Here is a 25,525-nt window from a genome sequence, read left to right as displayed (position 1 = left end):
CTGTGGGTTCTTTATATATTTATATATATAAATATATATAAAGAAAATAGATATTGTACCTTTACAGGGAGGATACATGAAATGTGGGTGTGGCTTACTGATGATGGCTAACGAGCCAGAAATAGATCTATGTAAGTCTCTCACTAGGCAGCATAGGGCAGCATAAGGCCTGCTGGATGCCAGAAGAAGAAAAAAAAAAAGCCCAGAATCGAGTGGATGTGACTCCACTGAACTAGGGCTGTAGAAAAATCTTGGTTACGTAGGAAAAACCTGGCTAAAAGAAAAACACACATAAAACCTACGAAAAAGTAAGAAAATATATATAACTTATATAAATAACTCAAGGCGGTGAACATACACACTACTCCTCCCTCCTATTTTTCCACAACCCTGTGAGGACGGCTGTGCTGAGAAAGAGGGATACCATCTTGACTTTGGCCGTACTCTGCAGACATCCCTACAGAAACTCTTAAAACATAGAATCGTAGGATTGGAGGAGACCTTAGAGATCTTCTAGTCCAGCCCACTGCTTGAGCATTATAACATTCTGGACAAATGGTTGTCCAGTCTTTTCTTGAAGACCTCCGGTGATGGAGCACTCACAACTTCTGGAGGCAAGCTGTTCCACTGATCACTGACTGAAAATTTCTGCTTTTTTCTATTTTTTTTTTTTCTTGCGTTCAGGCGCTTTGCAGAATAGGTCCACCCCCCCCTCTTCTCCGTGACAATTCCTCAAATATTGGAAGACTTCTATCGTGTCATCCCTAGTCCTTCTCTAGAAACATACTTGCTTAGACATGTACTTCGTTAGACAACCCTTAGACTTTCTACCCTCACAAGAATTGGGTGTGCAGCTTTGGGACAAAGGGCCATGGGCCACAAGAGTTCTCAAGCCTCATTGGTATGGCCCCTAAGTCATCAGGTGCAGAGGTCACCTGGGACTTGTGGAGGGACAACTGTAGTTTAAGAAGAGTTTGCCGGTAGACTCAAATATCTGCTTTAGGTGACCTAGAAGGAGATGCAGAGTGTCCAATCCAGGGGTGGGCTTCAAAAAGTTTAGCAAGGGGTTCTCTGCTCGGTTGGCGTGGCCATGGTGGGCGTGGCCTAGCCGGCCTCCTACACTACGTGGGGGGGCGTTTTTGCCCTCCCCAGGCTCCAGAGGCTTTCCTCAAGTCTCTGGGAAGGAAAAAACGGCTTTCCCAGGCTCCGGAGGCCCTCTGGAGGCCGGAAACGGGCCCATTTCTGGCCTTCCTGAACTTCCGGTAAGCCCATTTTTCACCCTCCCCGAGCCTCCATGCGCACCCTGCACTTATCTGCATCCAAAATGGGCCTCATGGCGACTCCTGGGAGGGGGAGGGGAGGGATGGGGTCGGTGGGGCCAACCAGGAGTGGGATTTGGAGGTTCTCCAAACTGCACAGAATCTTAGCTAGAGGTTCTCCCGAACCTCTGCGAACCCCCAGCAGCCCCACCCCTGGTCCAATCCTGCGATCTTCTCCTCTCCTTGCATCTCCAGGTCGCTTCCTGCGACATCTCAACATCATCTCCATCAGCTCTTTCGACGACGAGGTTTTAACCAAGATTTTCGTTTCCATCGTAGACTGGCATTTCGGCAAAGGCTTTGAGGCCAGTTTTTTAAGGTGAACGTCTCCTTCCCAACCTACGTTGCTGGATCTGTGGCTTGATATTTTTCTGACTCATAATCGCCTCTCTTTTTGGCTCTTTTTTTTTTTTTTTTTTTTGGAAAGGCTTGGCAAAATGCTGGTTCATGCGACCATGAATATCTACAAGCTGGCCATGGAGAACTTCCTTCCCACCCCTTCGAAATCTCACTACGTCTTTAATCTACGTGATTTCGCCCGGGTGATTCGAGGGGTGCTGTTGTGCCCACATACACATTTACAGGTGTGTTCTTCTCCTTCTCCTTCTCCTTCTCCTTCTCCTTCTCCTTCTCCTTCTCCTTCTCCTTCTCCTTCCCCTTCCCCTTCCCCTTCCCCTTCCCCTTCCCCTTCTCCTTCTCCTTCTCTGTCTCCTTCTCCTTCTCCTTCCCCTCCTCCTCCTTCTCCTCCTTTCCCCTCTCCTCCTTCTCCTTCTCCTTCTCCTCCTCCTTCTCCTCCCCCTCCCCTCCCTCTCCCTCTTTCTCCTTCTCCTTCTCTTTTACCACTTTGGGTGTCAAGGGACATACAAATTCTGGTTCTTGAACTTCTGGCGGCCTCCACCAGGCGAAAAAATATTGGGCTAAAATTAGAAGTTGGATAAAAGAGATAATTGGTTACAATGTGGACTTGAAACCAGAGATGTTTTTACTGGGGATATTGAACAGAAGCTACAGTAAAGAAATTAGATAATTTCATTTTGCATATAATTACAGCGGCAAGGATAGTCTACGCACAGTCCTGGAAAAACGAAAAGGTACCAACAGAGGAAGAAACAATTAAGAAAATCCTGGACTGTGTGGAGATGGATAAATTAACGAAAGAAATAAAAGAAAAGGAAGACACAGAATATTATCAAGGATGGACTAAGTGGTACGATTGCCTCGAGATTAGGGAAAGTAAAAGTGAATAAATGATGTGACGAATGTGTAAAATACTGTAAATGAATAAAACTGGAAACAAAGGGACGATAAAAATAAAGATAATAAAGGATGAGAAAAATGAGAAATGTAGAAAATAGAAAGTAAGAGGAATGAAACTGATACATAAAAAGAAACCCATTTGTGTTTTGTATGTTGTGTTGTGTTGTTGTTGTAAAATTAATAAAAAAAATTTAAAAAAAAAGTTACCAGAGAAGAAACTTACAATTTTTTTTTTTTAATACCCTTCCCGCCCTTCCTTTCGTTTGGCAGGATGGAGAAAAACTGATCAGACTTTGGATTCACGAAGTGTATCGAGTCTTTTATGACCGCTTGATCGATGCCAGCGACAGAGAAGTGTTTTTTAATATGATGAAAGAAACGACCTCCGACTGTTTTAAACAGAGTGTCGATAAGGTGGGCCTTCTAAAGCAAAGACAGTTGTTGGGGTGGCTGCGCAGAGGAGGAGAGTGGCCACCCAGGAGGAATAGGTAGTCCTTGACTCACAGCCACAATTGAGACCAGAATTTCCATTGTTAAGCAAGTAGGTTATTAACACAACCTTTTTTTGGGGGGGGGGACATGGTTGTTAAGTGAACCGCTGCAGAAAAGTGAACCACGCGGTCATTAAGCAAATCCGGTCCCTCCCCCTCCCTCCTGACTTTACTTGTCAGAAACGAGCTGGGAAGGTCACAAATGGTCTCAGAGTGTTTACAACGTGGCTACTATTTTGAGACAACCCAGAAGGAGGTGTGGGAGTCAGCATCAGGGCAACCTGAGAGCTCTGAGGGGGAAATGGAGCTGGCAAAGAGAGAGAGAGAGACAGAGGCGGAGCCCCATCAGCCCTCAGATGGAGAGTCAACAGCCCCCAGGTCTGGAGGTGGCTGATGAGGAAGAGGAGGAACAGCTGGGTCCAGTGCCTGAGGCGCGGCTGTGCAGAAGACAGAGGAGAGGAGAGCAGTGGAAATCTATGGGCCGGTCCTTGGGACGAAAGAGCCACCGCTGCTAGCAAAGCCCCACCCTAGCTCTGGGGATAAAAGGCAGGGGGTGGAGATGAATAGGTGTGGCAGACAACTATTCATCTCCCTGCCGGACAGACTTGTTAGACTGTGAGATAAACTTTTTGCCAGGGCATTTGTGATGAAGGAATCTTTTGAGTTCATGTCAAAGGGTTTGTCATGTTTGAGGAGCTGGGTCAGAACACAAGCCCAATTTATCTAGGATCCTCTTTTATCTCTTCCCCAGGTACTAAGCCATCTGTCTCCCACTGGCAAAATCACGGATAACAACATTCGGAGTCTCTTTTTCGGAGACTATTTTAAGCCGTCCAGTGACAAGAAGATATACGACGAGATCACGGATTTGCACAAGCTGACATCGGTCATGGAGTACTACCTGGAGGAATTCAACAACATCAGCAAGGCGCCCATGCCTTTGGTCATGTTTAAATTTGCCATCGAGCACATTTCCCGCATCTGTCGGGTCCTGAAGCAAGACAATGGCCATCTGCTACTGGTGGGCATCGGCGGGAGCGGCCGGCAGAGTGCCACCAAGCTGGGCACCTTCATGAACTCTTACGAGCTCTTCATGATTGAGATCACCAAGTTCTACAGCATGAACGAATGGAGAGAGGACGTTAAGAAGGTCATGTTGCAATCGGGGGTGGCCAACAAGAGCACGGTCTTCTTGTTCTGTGACAACCAGATCAAAGACGAGTCTTTTGTGGAGGACATCAACATGCTTCTGAACACGGGGGATGTGCCTAACATTTTTGCAGCAGACGAGAAGGCGGACATCGTGGAGAAAATGCAGAGCGCGGCGAGGACCGAAGGGAGGAGAATCGAAGCCACCCCTTTGGCCATGTATAACTTTTTCATTGAGCGCGTGAAGAAAAATCTACACATTGTTCTAGGTATGGCTAGGTCTATATCTTTTGATTCAGCAGCTCAAGAAAAATTTAGAGATTGTTCTAGGTATGGCTAGCTCTAGGACATTTTGATTGAGCATCTCAAGAAAAAAATCTATAGCTCAAGAAAAATTTACAGATTGTTCTAGGTATGTCTAGGTCTACATCTTTTGATTTAGCTGCTCAAGAAAAATTTAGAGATTATTCTAGGTATGGCTAGCTCTAGGACATTTTGATTGAGCATCTCAAGAAAAAAAATCTATAGCTCAAGAAAAATTTACACATTGTTCTAGGTATGTCTAGGCCTACATCTTTTGATTCAACAGCTCAAGAAAAATTTACAGATTGTTCTAGGTATGGCTAGCTCTAGGACATTTTGATTGAGCATCTCAAGAAAAAAAATCTATATTTAGAGAAGATACATCAATTTTTAATTGAGTGTATCAAACAAAAAAATATTTTGATATGGATAAACCTTGTCACTTGTTTATCAAGCACATTGTGGGAAAAAAGGGCAGTGTTTTTCAATATGACAAATTTTGGATAAGTTAAACCATGGCTTCCTTAAGTATGAAACCTGTTCCTTTTTCAGCCTAATTTCTGTAAATGTGACTGGGTTGGGGGTAGGAGTTAAAGGGCCCTGTGATCCAACACCCCCAGCCAAAATTAGATCAGGAATCATGCTAACAATGGATTCAGGAGATCTGAGAAAGGATCATCATCTCTTTTTCAGCAATGAGCCCGATTGGAGATGCATTCCGGAATCGTTTACGGATGTTCCCATCACTGATCAATTGTTGCACTATTGATTGGTTCCAGAGATGGCCCACGGATGCTCTGGAAATGGTTGCCAATAAATTCTTGGAGGATGTGAAGTTGGAAGATGAAATAAGAAAATCGTATGTTATAAAATGACAAGTTGTTTTCCCTTTCCTCTTTTCTTCTTCGATTAACTTGCTTTATAGGATAAAAATGCTTGCAATGCAGATTAAGATGTTTTCTAATGAATATGCAAATGATGAAGCTGTAAAAATAATCGGCAACCTTTGCCACATACCGTATTTTTCGTATAAGATGCACCGGACTATAAGATGCACCTACCTTTTTTGGTGAGGAAAAAAAGAAAAAGAAATCTGCCTCTGCCTCTGAGCAATTTTGCCTCATTGCAGCAAACAGCAAACAGCCTGCTTTCATTTTTGTTTTCAGCATAGGTTTAATCAACCTATGCACAAGGAAAAAAAAAATTTGCTCCAGCAATTTACCTCTTTGCAGCAAGCAGCAGAAACAGCTGAGAGCAAATCAGCTGAGAGTCACGAGGCCGATCTAATCAACTTGTGCTAATTAGGCTGTGCTGAAGCTGAAAGGAGCTGTTTTTTCTTGCTGTTTGCTGCAAAGAGGTAACTGCTGGGAAGCAGAGGCCAAAGGGTGGGGGCCAGAGGGTGGGCGGGGCTACATCCAGTGTATAAGACGCACCTAAATTTTCATCCCCTTTTAGGGAGAAAAAGGTGCATCTTATACTCTGAAAAATACAGTAACTCATAACAGCAGCAAAATGGCGGAAGGACACAGAATCAAACTTAAAAGTTCAGGGCAGTTAAATTATCCGCATTCCGACTGGAATAAATAAGATCAAAGCTTATATAAGTGACATATAAATTACTAATGATAATTATTGAGTCCTTTGATGATGAGGAATGTCATTTATAATAACTATTAAGTCCCTTGTCCATTTTAATATCTAAGTATTTTTTTTACGGTTGAGTTTTGGTGCATCTTCATTCAAACTGACTTTGTCAGTTTGGCTTAATGGTATCTTAACTATGAACACTGCCCAAACCTCCTAAACCAATCCAGGTAGTCCTTGACTTACAACCAGGGCTGAAATGCTATCGGTTCGTACGGGTTCATGCGAACCGGTAGCGGTGGCGGCAGGTGGATGGGAGAACCAATAGCGGCGGCAACACGAGGCTCCGCCCACCTGCCCGGATGTCGTTACTTCCTGGTTTTAACCTGTTTTAACCTGTTATATTTTCATAGAGAAAATCTGATTTTTTGATCCCATTAACTATTTCTAACCTGTAAATGTTTTCCTGTAGGGTTGTATTCATGTGTAAGTATTTTCAAGAAAATGTAAGGGAACTCTCGGTCAGTTATTACAACATTCTCCGAAGACACAATTATGTCACGCCCACATCCTACTTGGAATTAATTCTGACTTTCAAAACCCTGCTCAACGCCAAAAGGCATGAAGTGGACTTGATGAGAAACCGCTACCTTGTAGGCCTTCAAAAACTCGACTTTGCAGCTTCACAGGTACGTTCTGGGCTTGGGTTACTAGCAAAGGAATATTTAATGATGGCTTTTTTTTGCCGGAAGCCAAGATTTGTGGGTTACTCTGGTCCCCTAGCTAGTTTGCTCCCACTTTTCATTCTTCCCGTAAGCAGGTCAAAGAAATCAGGAAGGACAGTTTATCGGGACCTGGGATTGTGATTCATTTGCTCCGAAGAAATGAGGATTATAAATTAGGAATAAGATGTAGCTTATTAGCTTCACATCCAGTCCACAAGCTGGCTCAGTCCAGGTGTGTTTGAAGCTCAAATCCACCATGCCCAAATGGCATTGGAATGGATCACAGTTAAGCTAATGCTCAAGACTTGTAGCGCTGCCCCAATAATCCACCCACCCACCTAGTCACCCATACATCCATTATTATCTGTCTGTCTGTCTGTCTGTCTGTCTGTCTGTCTGTCTGTCTGTCTGTCTGTCTGTCTGTCTGTCTATCTATCTATCTATCTATCTATCTATCTATCTATCTATCTATCTATCTATGTAGGTCTTTGGTTATTCGGGTTTTCTCCCGCATAAAATTATCTATCTATCCATCCATCCATCCATCCATCCATCCATCCATCCATCCATCCATCCATTCATCCATCCATCCAGTGTGAAATGCTACCAGTTCGCACTGGTTTGGGCGAACATGTAGTAAAAAAAATGCTACCAGTTCCTCCAAATCGGTATTTCCAACGATCAGCTGTGCCGTGCAATTTAAAATCGCTAGAAAGCCGGAAAATCTGCTTTCTAGTGAATCTAAATTGTGCGGCACAGTTGTTCCAACACTCGCTATTCTACTTAGCTTCCCGAGCCTCCTTTTTCTGTGCAAAGCGTGGGTTTGGTACGCACTGCACATGTGCGTGCATGTAGCGTGTGTTTGGCATGTACTGCACATGCGCACACTTGGCGTTGCTTGGCACACAGCACACAGGTGCGGGCAGCAAACCGGTGGCAAACCAGAGAAGATTTCACCACTGCACCCATCCATCCATCCATCCGTCTATCCATCCATCTATCAGTCTTTCCATCCTTCTATCCTTCCATCCATCCCTCCATCCCTCCATAATCTATCTATCTATGCATCCATCATCCATCTTTCCATCATCTATCTCTGTCCATCCATCCTCCATCCATCCAACCATTATCTATCTACTTATCCATCCATCATCTATCTTTCCATCATCTATCTTTCTGTCCATCCATCCATCCATCTATCTATCCATCCTTCTATCCTTCCTTCCATCCATCCATCCATCTTTCCATCCATCCATCCACAATCTATATATCTATGCATCCATCATCCGTCTTTCCATCATCTATCTCTGTCCATCCATCCTCCATCCATCCATCCAACTATTATCTATCTATTTATCCATCCATCATCTATCTTTCCATCATCTATCTCTCTGTCCATCCATCCTTCTATCCTTCCATCCATCCATCCATCTTTCCATCCATCCACCCATCCATAATCTATATATCTATGCATCCATCATCCATCTTTCCATCATCTGTCTTTCTGTCCATCCATCCATCCATCCATTGATCCATCCATCCATCCATCTATCCATCTTTCCATCTATCAGTGCAGTAAAACTGACTGAATATGTAATAGTCAAGGAAATATTGAAATCTGCATTTCTGTAAGTTGAAGTCCACACCTCTTCAAGTGGCCACGGTTGAGAAGCCCTGCTTTGTTGTATCCAGATTGGTCTTGTCCCCCTTGCAGGTAGCGGTCATGCAGGTAGAACTAACGGCCCTTCAGCCTCAGCTGATCGAAACCTCTGCAGAGACCGAGAAGATGATGCTTCACATCGAGAAGGAAACGGGCGAGGTCGATGCCAAGAAGGAGCTGGTGGCTGCGGACGAGAAGGAGGCCAACGAAGCCGCCGCTGTGGCACAGGGGATAAAGGTAATTTCTTCTGGATATGGGCACCCCATCATTCTTCCCACAATGCCTCAAATAAACCATGGCTTCTCCAATCATTCTTCATTGAATAAATTAACTACCCGTATTTTTCGGAGTATAAAACGCTCTGGACTATAAGACGCGCCTACCTTTTTTTGGGGAGGAAAACAAGAAAAAAAAATCAGCCTCTGCCTCCCAGCAATTTGCCTCATTGCAGCAAACAACAAAAGCCTACTTTAGTTTCATTTTCAGTTTCAGCACAGTCTGATTAGCACAAGAAAAAAATAATCTACCTTCCAGCAATTTGCCTCCTTGCAGCAAACAGCGGAGGCCTGCGTGGCAATAGGCAATGGGAATCCCTGCAGCCTGAAACAGCTGAGGGTCGGGAGGCCGATCCAACCGACAATCAGCTGCTCCTACTAATCAGCTGTTTGCTGCTTGCTACAAGGAGGTAAATTGCTGGGAGGCAGAGGCCAAAGGGTGGGGGCTAGCAGGTGGGCAGGGCTACATTTGCTGTATAAGACATACCCAAATTTTCACCCTCTTTTAGGGTGGGGGAAGTGTGCCTTATACTCCGAAATATACAGTAGGCTTGTACATAATGCAGATACAAATTGTCCTCCCTTACCAGCTGCAACCCCATCGCTAAGTGACACAGTCGTAAAGTGAAATGCCCATGACTGCGCTGACTTAACGATGGCAGTGGTGGCGGCCCGGATTGCAGTCGTTAAGCGAATCACATGGGGTTGTTAAGTTGTAGGTGCCAACCAGTTGCCAAATCCTTGAGTCCTTCGGGAGTAGGGTGGTATAGAAATTTGATTAATAAATAATAAATAAATAAATAAATGCCTGAGTTGCGATCATAACTGTGATCAAAGACGCTGCAATGGCCACAACCTTGAGGAATGTTTGTTTAAGCCAATTTAATTGATGCTGTCGTATCTTTGAACGATCATTGAATGAGAGTGGTGTGTAAGGGAGGATTACCTGTAAATTCTGGGTTATAAACCACTCTACAGCTAGGTGGCAGCACCTGTTTGACTTTAGTTGATCTTAAAAAGCTATGAGTAGGGTAGGCACGAATGAATAATATTCCCTTGCTTTCTTGAAAAGAAGACAAAGCAAACTACTTGCCTAAGAAAACTAGACGATTGAGTCTGTGAAGTTACCAACCTGGGAGATTTATAAATCCAATATTTTAATATATGTTTTGCTAATGATGATTCTGGCTTAACACAAAGCAATGCTTAATGCAAAGAAGGACCAAGGGAAGGGTGACATGATAGCGGTGTTCCAATATTTGAGGGGCTGCCACAAAGAAGAGGGGGTCGACCTATTCCCCAAAGCACAGAAGGCAGCACAAGAAACAGTAGATGGAAATTTATCAAGGAGGGAACCAACTTTAGAACTAAGGAGAAATTTCCTGGCAGTTAGAACAATTCATCAGTGGAACTACTTGCCTCCAGAAGTTGTGAATGCTCCAACACTGGAAGTTTTTAAGAAGAGAAAGGACAACCATTTGTCTGAAGTGGTGTAGGATTTCCTGCCTGGGCAGGGGGTTGGACTGGAAGACCTCTAAGGTCCCTTCCAACTCTGTTATTCTATTCTATTAACCGTTGTATGCAAACCAAGCCATGGGGTGGGGGGCTCCAACACTGGAGGATTTTAAGAAGAGACTGGACAGCCATTTGCCTGAATTGGTATAGGGCCGTGATGGTGAACCTATGGCACACGTGCCCAAAGTGGCACACAAAGCCATGTTGCCTGGCACGCGCGGCCTTGCCTGTTTGTCTTCTGAGTTTCTGGCATGCATGCCCGCGTGACCATCAGCTGTTCTTCACATGCGCACTAGTGCTGAAAATTGGTCTGTGCATGTGCGCCAGCCAGCTGATTGTCGGGTGCGTATGCACGCCAGGACCTGGAAGTTCAGTTTATCCGGAGCGTGATCCCTTCATGTGCACAGCAGTGATGAAAACCAGTGTGCGCATGCGCGCCAGCCAGCTGATTGTTCGGCTTTTCAGGAGCGCGGCCCTGCGATGTTTCCACGCGAAAGGTTTGCCATCCTTGGTATAGGGCAGTGATGGCTAACCTTTTTGCTGTCGCGTGCCAAAAGCGGGAGGAGCACAGGGAGGTTGCGCATGTGCATTCCCACACCCATAATTCAATGCGCCCTGCCCCCTGTGGTCAATGCACGCATGACCCCCCCCCCGGTGCAACCCTGCTTTTGGCATGCGATGGTCTGGTGGGCCCAGTAGACCTGTTTTTCACCCTCCCCAGGCTCCAGAGGCTTTCTTGGAGCCTGGGGAGGGCGAAAACTGCCTTCCCCACCCCCCCTGGAGGCCCTCCGGAGGCTGGAAACGGCCTGTTTCCCAGCTTCTGGTGGGCCCAGAAGGCCTGAAAATCAACTGGCCGGAGCGCACATGCGCACTGGAGCTAACCTAGGGCAATGCTCACGTGCCCACAGATATGGCTCCGCGTGCCACCAGTGGCACCCGTGCCATAGGTTCGCCATCACAGGTATAGGGTTTCCTGTCTGACAAGGGGGTTGGACTAGAACACTATTCCAACTCTTCGGTTATTCTGTTAACGTTGACTGCGCAATGTGGCATGTCAAAGGGTGGCTGAACTTGCGGTTCTTGTATGCGATTGCAGGAAGAGTGCGAGGGGGATCTGGCAGAAGCCATGCCCGCTCTTGAGGCTGCCCTTTCGGCTCTGGATACCTTGAACCCTGCGGATATCTCTCTCGTCAAATCCATGCAGAATCCTCCGGGGCCTGTCAAACTCGTCATGGAGAGCATTTGTGTCATGAAAGGCATAAAACCCGAAAGGAAGCCGGATCCGACTGGAACTGGTAATAACAATTACGATAATGATGATGGTTTTGCAAAAATGAGAAATTCTGTGTTGCTGGAGTAATATTACTGAGTGGTAGGATATATCCCTTTTGCTGCTCTTGGGTTATCATTATCTCCTATTATCACCTTCATTTTAAGAAATCAGTGACTGCTGAAGCATCATTTCCAAGAAAGCTGCATTTCCTGTATTACATGCTCTGCAGATTTCCCTTATCCTGTTCAAAATTTACCCTGTTTCCCCGAAAATAAGACATCCCCTGATAATAAGCCCAATTGGCCTTTTGAGCGCATGCGCTAAAATAAGCTTCCTCCCCCCGAAAATAAGCCCTTCCCGAAAATATTTAAATGCAGAGCTGGAAATCAGGTAAGATGGCAAGAGGAGCCCCATCTTACTCCACATGCCCCAAAATAATAAGACCTCCCCGAAAATAAGCACTTATTTCGGGGCTCAAAAAAATATAAGACAGGGTCTTATTTTCGGGAAAACATGGTATATAGTACTCTTGTTGTCATGACCTATTTGGGTGAAACAGTACATCATAGGGCAATCATTTTTGAGCAAAGGTAGCTCAAATAGGCTAACTTACAGAATGCACCATGAATTTGGGACCCATGGCTTCTGAGTGATGATGTTTGGGAAGGTTGTGGCTGCTTCAGTGCTACTGGCTGTTGCTGCGGTTGCTGTGAACTTCATTTTCAATGCTCTGTGACAGTTTCCCAGCCAATCTCATAATTCCTTGCTCCTTCCCCCACCCAGCAGCAGTCACTTACCTGACTGCTGGGAAGGGTAGGGAAGGGAAGAAGGAGGATGAGGGAGGAAGGAAGGAGATTGAGAGAGGTGAAGGGAGGGAGGAGGGAGAGAGGGAGAGAGGGAGGGAGGGAGGGAGGGAGGGAGGAAGGAAGGAAGGAAGGAAGGAAGGAAGGAAGGAAGGAAGGAAGGAAGGAAGGAAGATCTCTGATGCTCCCTGCCAGATTCCCAGAAGCAATGGGGAAGCCAGCAGGAAGTCAGAAATAGTCCACTTCCCACTGCTTTTTTGCTCACCTGTGGTCATTCTCTTTCTCTGTTTAGGAAAGGGAATGTCACCAAAACAATGACTTGAAGGGGCACAGGTTGTCTAGTATTAAACGCATTCATGATTATGTGTTCTGTTGTGAAATGCAGGTAAAATGATAGAAGACTACTGGGGAAGTTCTAAAAAGGTCCTGGGTGATCTGAAATTCCTCGAGGGCTTGAAGACGTACGACAAAGATAACATTCCCGCCGTAGTAATGAAGAGAATCCGAGAGAGGTTTATCAACCACCCCGATTTCCAGCCCGCTGTCATCAAAAACGTCTCTTCAGCCTGCGAAGGCTTATGTAAGTGGGTGAGAGCCATGGAAGTCTACGACCGCGTCGCCAAGGTCGTTGCCCCTAAGCGGGAACGCCTCCGAGAGGCAGAGGGCTTGCTCGACATCCAGATGCAGAAGCTCAACACGAAGCGCGCAGAGCTCAAGACCCTGATGGACCGTCTTCAAGCTCTGAATGACGAGTTTGAAGAGATGAATAACCGAAAGAAAGAGCTGGAGGACAACATTGAGATATGCTCCCAGAAGCTGATACGAGCCGAGAAACTGATCAGCGGATTAGGAGGCGAGAAGGAGAGGTGGACGGAAGCCGCTCGCCTGCTGGGAATCCGCTACACCGATCTGACAGGGGACACCTTGCTGTCTTCAGGGACGGTGGCTTATCTGGGGGCCTTCACCGTGGATTACCGGCTGGAATGTCAGCAGAAGTGGCTGGCCTTATGCAAGGAGAAGGACATTCCTTGCTCGAACGATTTCAGCCTGAGTAACACTTTAGGGGATCCAGTCAAGATTCGCGCCTGGCAGATTGCAGGGTTGCCCATCGATTCCTTCTCGATTGACAATGGCATCATTGTGTCCAACTCGCGACGATGGGCTCTCATGATCGACCCTCAAGGGCAAGCCAACAAGTGGGTCAAAAACATGGAAAAAGGCAACAAACTCTCGGTCATCAAGTTATCCGACACCAATTACGTCAGGACATTGGAGAACGCCATCCAGTTTGGAACGCCGGTCCTCCTGGAAAATATCGGCGAGGAACTGGATGCTTTCCTGGAGCCTGTTCTGCTAAAGACAACCTTCAAGCAGCAGGGAGTTGAGTATATGAGACTGGGGGAAAACATCATCGAGTTCTCCAAAGACTTCAGGTTTTACATCACCACCCGTTTAAGGAACCCTCATTACCTCCCTGAAGTGGCGGTGAAGGTTTGCCTGCTCAATTTCATGATTACGCCTCTGGGACTTCAGGATCAGCTCCTTGGGATCGTGGCTGCCAAAGAAAAACCGGATCTGGAAGAGAAGAAGAACAAGCTGATCGTCGAGAGTGCGGCGAACAAGAAGCAGCTGAAGGAAATTGAAGATAAGATCCTGGAGGTCCTCTCCAAATCGGAAGGAAACATCTTAGAAGACGAAACGGCCATCAAAGTCCTCTCCTCCTCCAAACAGCTGTCGGAAGAAATCTCCGAGAAGCAAGAAATTGCCAGTATGACTGAGATAGAGATTGATGCGACGCGGATGGGATACAAACCCGTGGCGGTCCATTCCGCAACCGTCTTCTTCTGCATTTCCGATCTAGCGCACATCGAGCCGATGTACCAGTATTCCTTGATATGGTTCATTAACCTCTACGTCCAGTCGCTCGCCAACAGTAGAAAAAGCGATGTTTTGGAGGAAAGAATCGAAAACATCATCGACCACTTCACTGTGAGCATCTACAATAACGTCTGTCGGTCCTTGTTCGAAAAGGACAAGCTGCTTTTCTCCCTCCTTCTGTCCATCGGGATTTTGAAAGGGAAGAACGAAATAGACGATGAAGTTTGGCGGTTTTTATTGACCGGAGGGGTGGCCTTGGAGAACCCCTACCCCAACCCCGCCTCTGAGTGGTTGACAGATAAAGCTTGGGCTGAGATTGTCCGTGCTTCGGGCCTCGAGAACCTCACTGGCTTGATGGATCACTTCGAGTCCCACGTCCAGGCGTGGAAAGCGATTTATGATTCGGCCAAGCCTCACGAAGAAGACTTCCCCAGTGGGTGGAATCGGCTGACAGGTCTTGACCGCATGGTGGTGCTCCGGTGTTTGCGACCCGATAAAATTATCCCAGCCACCCAGCTGTTCATCATGGAGAAGATGGGGAGGACCTACATTGAACCCCCAACTTTCGATCTCGTTGGAAGTTACAATGACTCCAACTGCTGTGCCCCCTTGATTTTCGTCCTGTCCCCAGGAGCGGATCCCATGGCAGGTGAGGTTGGAATTCAGTTCAGTTCAAATCAATTCTCATTGGACTGATTGGTTGGTGACAAGGAAGGAAACTTAGAGCTCTGTCTCTGTTAAAAGTCTGTGGAAGTTCTCAAGCCATCCGGGTCATGGTTGCCCCAAAGGTGCTTTTTACGTTTTATGTTTATGTTTTTATGTTTGATTAAATTTATATACCGCCCTACTCCCGAAGGACTCAGGGTGGTGAACAGGCACAAAATAAAATACATAAATACAAAAGTTAGAAACAATTAAAACCAAATTAAATAATTTAGCCCAGGACAATTAAAAATCCCAATAATTTAAAACAAATTAAAATTTCAGTTTAAAAAATTAAAAAGAAAGGGGAGAATATTAGGCCAGGCCGGCTTGCTGGAATAGGAGGGTCTTAAGAGCACGGCGGAAAGTGTGCAGATCCGGGATCCTCCGTATCTCCGGGGGGAGCTCGTTCCAGATAGTGGGTGCCCCCACTTTTTTCAAAAGGCAACTGGACATTCTTGGTTTTCTGCTTGGAAACCAGGAGTGGGCTGCTGGGGGTTCGCAGGGGTTCAGGAGAACCTCTAGCTAAGATTCTGTGCAGTTCGGAGAACCCCAAATCCCACTTCTGGCTGGCCCCGTCCACCCCTCCCCTCCCCAGAGTCCTCACGTGGCCCGTTTTGGATGCAGGTAAGTGCAGGGCGCGCGAGCGGAGGCTCAGGGAGGCGAAAAATGGGCCTACCAGAAGTTCAAGAAGGCCAGAAATGGGCCTGTTTCCGGCCTCCAGATGGCCTCCGGAGCCTGGGGAGGCTGTTTTCACCCTCCCGGGGGCTCAAGGAAAGACTCCAGAGCCCAGGGAGGGCAAAAACACCCCCCACCATGGTGCAAGAAGCCGACTAGGCCACGCCCACCATGGCCACGCCCACCCAGCAACCAGGCAGAGAACTCCTTCCTATAATTTTTGAAGCCCACTCCTGTTGGAAACGTTCTGCTTCTCATCTAAGAAGTTCTTCCTGAAGAACCGAAGAAGCTTCTTGGATGAGAAGTGCAATGTTTTCATGTGGGGGGAAAAAACCCCTAAGAAAGTCCAGTTGCCTTTCGAAAAAGCACTTTTTGGGCAATGTCTTTTAGCAAATAATTATGAGCTTACTACTAACTAGATAGTAGAACCAGTCTTGACATTCTACTGATAAAATACACTCAGAGAAATTCTAAAAAAAAAAAAAAAAAAAAAAAGAGTATGTTAGCAAAACTGGAAGGGTTGACCCGACTAAGAGCAACCTAATTGAAGGAGAGAGCTCCATAGAATAAGCTATAGATTTGGATCTGACAAACATCCTTAATTATCACCCTGCTTCTTTTGAAGATTCGTGAACAGAAAGATCTCTTGCAAGGATGGGCACCCCGTACCCATCAGATGTTATTAAAACTCCAGTTCCCGCAGTCTTGACCAACATGGCCAATGGTAGAGGAGGACACTGAGTGTTGTAGTTCAGCAACCTTTGGACGTTCACACATTGTTACTTAGGGGAATGGTGTGCACGCTTCTTTTGAAAAAAGTTGGCCCTGATTCTTTAAAATGACCCACACGTTTATAGAATAGAATAGAGTAGAGTAGAGTAGAGTAGAGTAGAGTAGAGTAGAGTAGAGTAGAGTAGAGTAGAGTAGAGTAAATAGAGTAGAGTAGAGTAGAGTAGAGCAGAGTAAAGTAGAGTAGAGTAGAGTAGAGTAGAGTAGAGTAGAGCAGAGTAAAGGAGAGTAGAGTAGAGTAGAGTAGAGTAGAGTAGAGTAGAGTAGAGTAGAGTAGAGCAAAGTAGAGTAGAGTAGAGTAGAGTAGAGTAAGTAGAGCAGAGTAGAGCAGAGTAGAGCAGAGTAAAGTAGAGTAGAGTAGAGTAGAGTAGAGTAGAGTAGAGTAGAGTAGAGTAGAGTAGAGTAGAACAGGAACAGAACAGAACAGAACATTGGATTGGAATGGAATGGAATGGAATGGAAATGCAGAATAGAATAGGAATAGAACAGAACAGAATATTGCAATAGAATAGAGTAGAACAGAACAGAACATTGGAATGGAATGGAATGGAAATGCAGAATAGGAATAGGAATAGGAATAGGAATAGGAATAGGAATAGGAATAGGAATAGAATAGAATAGAATAGAATAGAATAGAATAGAATAGAATAGAATAGAATAGAATAGAATAGAATAGAATAGAATAGAATAGAATAGAATAGAATAATAGAGTTGGAAGAGACCTTGTAGGTCATCTAGTCCAATCGGCTGTCCAGTCTCTTCTTGAAAACTTCCAGGGATGAAGCTCCCACAACTTCTGAAGGCAACTTCTGTTCCATGGGTTGATGGTTTTCACCATCAGAAAATTCCTCCTTATTTCTAGGTTGAAATCACTCCTTGATCGGTTTCCATCCGTTGTTCCTTGCCTGGCCTCCAGGTGCTTTGGAAAAATATTGAGGACAGTTGTGTTTCTTGACTAGGTTTGCTGAAGTTTGCCGATGATCTTGGAATGGAGAGCATCCAGACCATTTCCTTGGGACAAGGACAAGGCCCCATCGCAGCCAAGATGATCAACCAGGCGATCAGAGATGGAACTTGGGTTGTCTTGCAGAATTGTCACCTGGCCACCAGCTGGATGCCCGCTTTGGAAAAAATCTGCGAGGAAATCATCGTACCTGAAAATACCCATGTCAAATTCAGGCAAGGATTTAATTTGGTCTCTTCTAAATGCAGTAGATGGATTGAGAACTTTCCCCAAGCTCATTCATTTCTCCTTTGCAAGGAACCTTCCTCTCTGTTCTTTCTTTACTGGTGGACGAGCATTCATTCTTCATGAAAAGTATTAATTGGTGGCTTTGGTGCGAATCAGGTTGCTGTTTGATAGCCCTTGCAGGTAGTTCTTGACTTACAACCATTTTGTCAGGGTTGCAAGTAACACCCCCAACAAAAGAAGACTCTGAGGTTTCAGTTTCCTCAAAGTTCCATTTTATTAGAGATGTCATATTGGCACAGCTGGGAAAATCGGAATCTGAAAGTTTCCAGGTTTTCCCCACCCAAGTGAAAATTCAAGTCCCTGCCCAGTATCCACATGTCCATCACATGGTCCAATCATCCACCATCCAAATTGGAGACACCTCCCAGTCATCCGACTCCAGGTGCCAGGGCAAGGCGTCCTTGACTCTCTGAGAAAGGAATGTTATTTTGACTACATATCACCCATACTCTACGCAATCTCCCCTCCCATGATCCCACAGTAGAAAATGTGGCAGGCCTGAAGGCCCAAATGTAAAGGATGGCTTGCAGGCCTGACACATTTGTTTAGCGACTGCTCGAAGTTACGACAGCATTGGAAAAAGTAACATGTTAACATGGCCCCACCCTAGCTCTGGAGATAAAAGGCAGGGAGTGGAGAAGAATAGGTGTGGCAGACAACTATTCATCTCTCTGCCGGATAGGCTTGTTAGTCTGTGTTTACAGAGAAACTTTTTGCTGGGGTTGCTGGTGCTCCTAATTAAAAGAATGTTTGAGTTAATTTCAGAAGGTTTGTCGTGTTTGGGGAAGTGTGTCAGAATAGGCAACTTTTGGATTTTGGATTTTGTGGATTTCAACTCCCAGAATTCATACTGGCTGGGGAATTCTGGGAGTTGAAGTCCACAAGTCTTAAAGTTGCCAAGGTTAAACGCTTCCTACCGTCTACCATTCCGGGCAAATGACCATCCAATCTCTTCTTAAAAACCTCCAGTGACAGGAGCAGCTGCGTCCGCTGAACCTTTCTCTTCTGGCTTCTCAGGTTGTGGCTGACCAGTTACCCATCGGAAAAGTTTCCCGTCAGCATCCTCCAAAACGGGATCAAAATGACCAACGAGCCGCCGAAAGGCGTCCGCGCAAACCTCCTCCGCTCCTACCTCAACGACCCGATTTCCGATCCCGCCTTCTTTAACAGCTGTGAAAAAATGGAAATTTGGCACAAGATGCTGTTCGGACTCTGCTTCTTTCACGCCCTGGTGCAAGAACGGAGAAACTTCGGCCCGCTGGGTGAGACGGGGAGCCCAGTTTTGGTCTCCCCATTTGCCTTGTGCTTGTCCTGCTTGAATGCGTTCTGACCTAGGCTTCCCAAAAGCACGAAGCTGACTCCCCGTCCCGATAAAACCTCTTTTATTTAGATTAAAGGGAATTCCTCTCCAGCAAAGTCCCAGCCAACAGTCTTTCAAGAGATTTCACAACTACAGACCTTGATCAGGCTTGGAGAGCGGCCAGGCTGATATCTTTCAAAGGCCACTCTGTAGCAGACAATACTTGGCAAGAAGTCAAGAACAGATCTTCCCTCTAATGAATTGAACTAATTTTTTTTTAAATTTGATTTATATGCCGCCCTTCTCTGGAGACTCAGGGCGACTTACAGTGCGTTAAGCAATAGCCTTCATCCTTTTTGTACATTTATACAAAGTCAGCTTATTGCCCCCACAAACTGGGTCCTCAATTTACCTACCTTAGAAAAGATGGAAGGCTGAGTCAACCTTGAGCCTGGAGAGATTCGAACTTACAGTAATTGCAGGCAGGTGGTCTTAATAACAGGGTGCTTTAGACCACTGTACTACCAAGGCTCAGTTGTCTCTTGCAAACTCCCCTCCCCTTTCGCTCCTCTTTATTCCCTATGGGAGGGTCCATTCACCCTCCACCTGTGACTTTACTCCTGAGTCGGCCCTTGTTCCTTAGCTGTTTCCTTCTCCTGGCAGCTCTGTGCATGCGCACATCGGGAACAGGCTCCAGCTGTTCTTCAGCCTCACTTATCTCCAACTCTGAAGGTAGCTGATAACTGTCGGATGGTCCTGGCCCCATCTCTGCCTCCGATGCAGAGCACTCATCAGAGCCTTCCCCAGACTCCAGGACTGGCCCAGGTTCCTCCCCAATATCCTTACTCTCTGAGTCTGCCACCAGCTCTGCTAGCTGCTGGCCGGCCACAACAGAATGCCCTGAAGGTTTTTCAGGTTTCTCTTGAGGCTGTTCTTTGTAGACTTGTAGTCCTCAACCTCCAACTGGTTACTTAGTGACTGTTCAGAGTTACCGTGGACCTACTGATTTCATTTTATGTTTAAAATTATGAAATTGAGGTTTTGTTGCAGTCAGACAGTTACTAGAATCATGGTGGCGCAGTGGTTAGAATGCAGTACTGCAGGCTAACTCTGCATTCCACTGCCAGGAGTTTGATCCTGACCGAATCAAGGTAGACTCAGCCTTGCATCCTTCTGAGGTCGGTAAAATGAGGACCCAGATTGTTGGGGATGAGAGGCTAACTCTGTAAACAGCTTAGAAAGGGCTGTAAAAGCACTGTGAAGCGGCATATAAGTCTAAGTGCTATTGCTACTTCCTTTTTTGACAGGAGCTTTTCTGCCCACGTCCTTTTGCCTAAGGAGAGTTTCTCCCGAGAGAGAACGATGTCATACAAATACATCTAGCAGAATAATAGAGCAATAAAGGCGATTGCGGTTACTTAAGGACCAACTCATTTATTATAGCATAGTTTCAGGATTGTATTTCATCAGATGTGTCAGAATAAAAGTCTTCCTGCGCTTTTCTTTTTTTCCTCCTGAATTGGACAGGTTGGAATATTCCCTATGAATTCAACGAATCTGATCTTAGAATCAGCTTGAGGCAAATTCAGATGTTTCTGAACGAATACGAAGAAACCCCATTCGAAGCTCTAACTTACCTTACAGGTACAAGACACCCTACGGCTTGATTTGCATACAATGGTTAAGTTCTGATCTGTTGTACCCAGGGGTGGGCTTCCAAAATTTTAGCAAGGGGTTCTCTGCCCGGTTGCTGGGTGGGCGTGGCCATGGTGGGTGTGGCCTAGTCGGCCTCCTGCACCATGGCATTTTTGCCCTCCCCGGGCTCCGGAGGCTTTTCTCGAGCCTCCGGGATGGTGAAAACGGCCTCCCCAGGCTCCGGAGGCCCTCCCAAACTTCTAGTAGACCCGTTTTTCACCCTCCCCGAACCTCCGCACATGCGCTGCACTTACCTGCATCCAAAACAGGCCACGTGGGGCCTCCTGGGAGGGGCGGGGAGGGGTTGGTGGGACCAGCCAGGAGTGGGATTTGGTTCTCTGAACTGCACAGAATCTTAGCTACAGCTTCTTAGCTTCTCTCGAACCCCTGCGAACCCCCAGCATGTCAGGGTGGCAATTAATCCCATTCTGCTTTTGGGTAATTGCACCTTGATTAGAGAATGGATCGTGACCTTTCCTTGAAGTATACTTTAAGAAAATAAAACCGAGATATATTCTAATAAGCACATTTTATTATAAAGAAGTAAAAACATCTTACTAGCTAATTAATTACATCTTGGCAGCGTTCCTGCCCGACCTCTCTTGGCCGGAGAACAAAGAAAAAAAAAAGTTAGAGAAAAAGAAAAGAATGTAGACATGCGCAGTAGTTACTGATAAGAACTTGGCAAGCTACGGTAAGTCTGAAAGTCCAAAAATAAGAGCTCAGCTGGTAAATACAAAAACGCAGTGACACAGCAGCCCACCCGATTGTACCCATGGTTTATTGAACAAGCTACAGTAGCTGCATTTGTACTAATGTTAAGCTATGGGTGAGAGTTGATTAAAAACCATGGCAGGTACTTGCTACTGTGAAATGCATTTCCACAAAGGTCTGCCATCTATTTTGTATTCTTCCTCAACCTTGTTATCTTCCAGATGTCAACCCGGGTGTGTCTCTTAGGTGTATAAATCTTCTCGCCTTGGCCCTCCTGATGTAACTTTTCTGTTTCCAGGGGAATGCAATTATGGTGGAAGAGTGACAGATGACAAGGACAGACGTCTCCTCCTTTCGCTTCTCTCCCTGGTCTACTGCAAAGAGATTGAAACTGAGGAATGCTATAAACTTTCTCCAGGGGGGGAATATTATATACCTCCCTTTGGGTCGTACCAGGTGAGAAAAGATGAGATTGGATGATACTAGGATCGTTTTGTTGTTGTTAGTGGCAAAGTCGTGTCCGACCCATCACGACCCCATGGACAACGTTCCTCCAGACCTTCCTGTCCCCTACCATCCTCTGGAGTCCATTTAAGCTCACGCCAGCTGCTTCAGTGACTCCATCCAGCCACCTCATTCTTTGCCGTCCCCTTCTTCTTTTGTCCTCAATCGTTCCCAGCATTAGGCTCTTCTCCAGTGAGTCCTTCCTTCTCATTAGGTGGCCAAAGGATTTGAGTTTCATCTTCAGGTTCTGGCCTTCTAAAGAGCAGTCAGGATTGATCTCCTCTAGGACTGACTGGTTGGATCGCCTTGCAGTCCTCTCAGGAGTCTTCTCCAGCATCATTAGGAAACTTTTTTCTCTCCAGAATATTGGTAATGTGTTCCATGTGTTGTAGTTATATAGTTCCTGGTTGTGTGTTGATAGCTAGCTATTAAGCCATTGATTGTCGCTTCCTTAGGCCACCACGCCGTCAGCTCCTAAATACCTGATAGGTGGATGGTAAATCAGTACACCTATCGCCTGACAAGAGTCCATATCTCAGACTTCAATCTTTATTCTGGCTGTTTTTGTCCCTGCTTGGCCAACAATCTTAGTAGCTCCAAAATTGAATGCATGTCCTTGTTCATTGCAATATGAGACTATCAATAAATTCAGCTCTCCTCGTCTAATGCTGGTTCCTGTTCTTGTAATCAAGCAATCTTTCTAGTGCATAATTTGTCCTCGTAACCTCTGGGCGGCGGGCGATGCCCACTTGCAATTTCGGAAGTTGCGTTTTACTGCTTCTGAAAGGTTTTTAATGTATGGCGTATATCCTATATTATAAAACTTACCTTCTGACAATCTACCAAACCTGCTCCTCATGTCTTTGATAAAATATACAGATGTCTGAATTCTTAACTTTGGATCTGCCTTGTTTTTGTCATAGTCTTACATAGATTACTTAAGAACGCTGCCAATTTCAACCCATCCTGAAATATTCGGCCTTCATGAGAATGCCGACATTACGAAGGATAACCAAGAGACCAACCTGCTTTTCAATGGGGTCTTGTTGACTCTGCCTCGAGAGGCTGGAGGAGGCGGGAAATCTCCACAGGTACAAATATTGTCAAACAGATGCTTCCATAAAATGAGCTCTGGCCTTATCTTTTGAGGACAGGCGGTCCTCGACCTACAACCATTTCATTTAGTGACTGTTTGAAATTTCAATGGTAATCAAAAAGTGAGCTATGAGTGGTTTTCACACTTAGGACCAGGGGTGAAATGCTCCCAGTTCGGACCGGATCGCCTGATCCGGTAGCAATGGCGGTGGGTGGTTCGGAGAACCAGTAGCAAAAATCCCTGCCCCACCCCAATGCCCAACTGAGCCGCGCAATCATCAGAGGCTTTTTTTTATTTTTAAAAGCATTTTTTCTACAACTTCTTCGGCCGAAAAAATGCTTTTAAAAGTAAAAAAAAAGCCTCTGACGATCACGCAACTCAGCTGGGATCATCAGAAGCTTTTAAAAGCATTTTTTTTCTACAACAAAAATGCTTTTAAAAGTGAAAAAAAAAAGTTGGCCACGCCCACTCAGTCACATTAAATAAAATAAAAGCTAAGAAAGCGTTCATTATTTCCCAGTAATTTCACTTCTCGATGATTCCGCTTCCTAATTTCAGGAAACGGTTGAAGAATTGGCTCAGGATGTCCTTTCCAAGCTACCCGATGATTTTGACCTCGAGCACGTGATGAAATTGTATCCGGTGCTGTACGAGGAATCCATGAACACGGTTCTCAGGCAGGAGCTGATCAGGTTTAACAGGTAAAATTCTGCATGACATACCGACAGAAACGGGAGGGTGTCAGGATGTAGTCTTAAGACGTTTCAGACAGACGGCAAATGTGTGTGTAATTGTGGTCATGTGTCTGGTGACATTTGGGTACCTAAAGTGGTACTTCCCCACCCACAGATAAAATGCTAACTGGTACAGAGTTATCTGTTATCTATTCTCCAAAGCACCTGAGGGTAGAACAAGAAGCAATGGGTGGAAACTAATCAAGGAGAGAAGCAACCTAGAACTAAGGAGAAATTTCTTGAATGTTAGAACAATTTTTTTATTTATTTTTTGATTTGTATACCGCCCTACTCCCGAAGGACTCAGGGCGGTGAACAGCCAAGCAATAAAATGAACAATGAATCAGTGGGATAACTTGCCTCCAGAACTTGTGGATGCTCCAACACTGGAAGTTTTTAAGAAGATGTTGGATAACCATTTGTCTGAAGTGGCGTAGGGTTTCCTGCCTAAGCAGGGGGTTGGACTAGAAGACCTCCAAGGTCCCTTCCAACTCTGTTATTCTATTCCATTCTATCTCAAAGCTGTTTGTGATTTAGTAGCTGCTAATCAACCGTATCATCAGATCAACAAGGGTACTCGTGTCATCCCAATACTTAGACCTTTACCTGGAAGGTTTTTATTATTAGCATAATGCAATCAGCTTGCTTTTTTAGAAATGTTGGATTTGGTGCAGTGGTTCTCAAGTTTGGCAACCTGAAGGTGTGTGGACTTCCAACGCTGGCTGGGGAATTGTGGGAACTGAAGTCTGCACATCTTCAAGTTGGCTGGGGAATTCTGGGAATCGAAGTCCGCATATCTTCAAGCTGGCTAAGGAATTCTAGGAACTAAAGTCTGCACATTTTCAAGCTGGGTAGCGAATTCTGGGAATCGAAGTCTCCACATATTCAAATTGACTGGGGAATTCTGGGAATTGAAGTCCACACATCATCAAGCTGCCAAGGTTGAGAAATACCGGATTATGGAGCAATCCACAAATTTGGAACCTCATCAGTTTGGGGGAAGGAGCAACTATCCAAAGCAAGGTTGAAATCTAGTTTTCCTTCCCAACCGGTTCGGAAGTGCACGCACCACCCGTGCGCGCGACATGTGCAGGCACGGACCCTCTGCACACACGCAAACCCTTCTGCGCATGCGCAGAGGGTAAAAAACAGGAACAGTAACAATGACCGGGCGGGTGGGCAGAGCCTTGCACCGCCATCGCTACCGGTTCTCAGAACCACCGGTTCTGCAGGGAGCATTTCCCTGATCCAAAGCAACAATTAATTTCTGAAGACCTGTGCTCCTTTCTTTTCTCTGCCTTTTCATTCCAACTTTGTTCTGCCCCAGCTACGGACCCCAAAGAATACAGAACACCCAAAGTTTGTACAAAACTTAATTTACTAAAATAACTCAGTCTTTTTCAAAACAAAGGCTGTTAAGAAACTTTCTTAACAGCCTACAAGAAACCAAAGATAAAATAATCACAATCTTACTAAGGTTGGCAGAAAGCCCAGAAGCAATTTGCAGAGAATCCAGACGAGAAGTAGTGTGAACTAAAGTTGTTCCCTACAAATTGCTTCAGTCGGTATTCCTCCTTAAATAGGCTAAGGGAGTGGCCAATTAGCCCCAAGCCTTACTCTCAAGGAGACCTCCTCCTGAGTAACCACTCCTGCCTTTTGGCTCTGCGCACCCGTGCATCGAGAAGAGGCTCTTCCTCTTGTCCTCTTCACTTAAAGGGGCTTCTGGAAGTTCTGAAGGCGCTGGCTGAATCCCTGCCTCTGGCACCACATCTTCTCCGACCTCCTCATTGTCCGACTCAAGTGCCAGCTGCACAGGCTGCCTGCGCAGC

General features: G+C 45.7%; 1 protein-coding gene across 1 annotated transcript in view; it reads left to right on the top strand.

Annotated features, from left to right (window-relative positions):
• Positions 1 to 25,525, top strand: part of DNAH3 (dynein axonemal heavy chain 3) — a 93,013-nt gene that overhangs the window by 60,208 nt on the left and 7,280 nt on the right. The window contains exons 45-59 of the mRNA XM_060692883.2: positions 1,515 to 1,638; positions 1,747 to 1,903; positions 2,847 to 2,990; positions 3,819 to 4,485; positions 5,213 to 5,378; positions 6,576 to 6,792; positions 8,543 to 8,725; positions 11,375 to 11,573; positions 12,740 to 14,881; positions 17,361 to 17,580; positions 18,671 to 18,915; positions 20,481 to 20,597; positions 21,661 to 21,818; positions 22,790 to 22,957; positions 23,521 to 23,663. Coding sequence (XP_060548866.2) covers positions 1,515 to 1,638; positions 1,747 to 1,903; positions 2,847 to 2,990; positions 3,819 to 4,485; positions 5,213 to 5,378; positions 6,576 to 6,792; positions 8,543 to 8,725; positions 11,375 to 11,573; positions 12,740 to 14,881; positions 17,361 to 17,580; positions 18,671 to 18,915; positions 20,481 to 20,597; positions 21,661 to 21,818; positions 22,790 to 22,957; positions 23,521 to 23,663 — 5,050 coding nt within the window. The remainder of the gene's footprint in view (positions 1 to 1,514; positions 1,639 to 1,746; positions 1,904 to 2,846; positions 2,991 to 3,818; positions 4,486 to 5,212; positions 5,379 to 6,575; positions 6,793 to 8,542; positions 8,726 to 11,374; positions 11,574 to 12,739; positions 14,882 to 17,360; positions 17,581 to 18,670; positions 18,916 to 20,480; positions 20,598 to 21,660; positions 21,819 to 22,789; positions 22,958 to 23,520; positions 23,664 to 25,525) is intronic.

The sequence above is a fragment of the Pantherophis guttatus genome, chromosome 14 (assembly GCF_059756535.1).
Source record: "Pantherophis guttatus breed Tessera chromosome 14, ASM5975653v1, whole genome shotgun sequence".
Lineage (NCBI taxonomy): Eukaryota > Metazoa > Chordata > Lepidosauria > Squamata > Colubridae > Pantherophis > Pantherophis guttatus.
The sequence above is the reverse complement of the archived record's forward strand: the minus strand, read 5'-3'. Positions and strand labels throughout refer to the sequence as shown.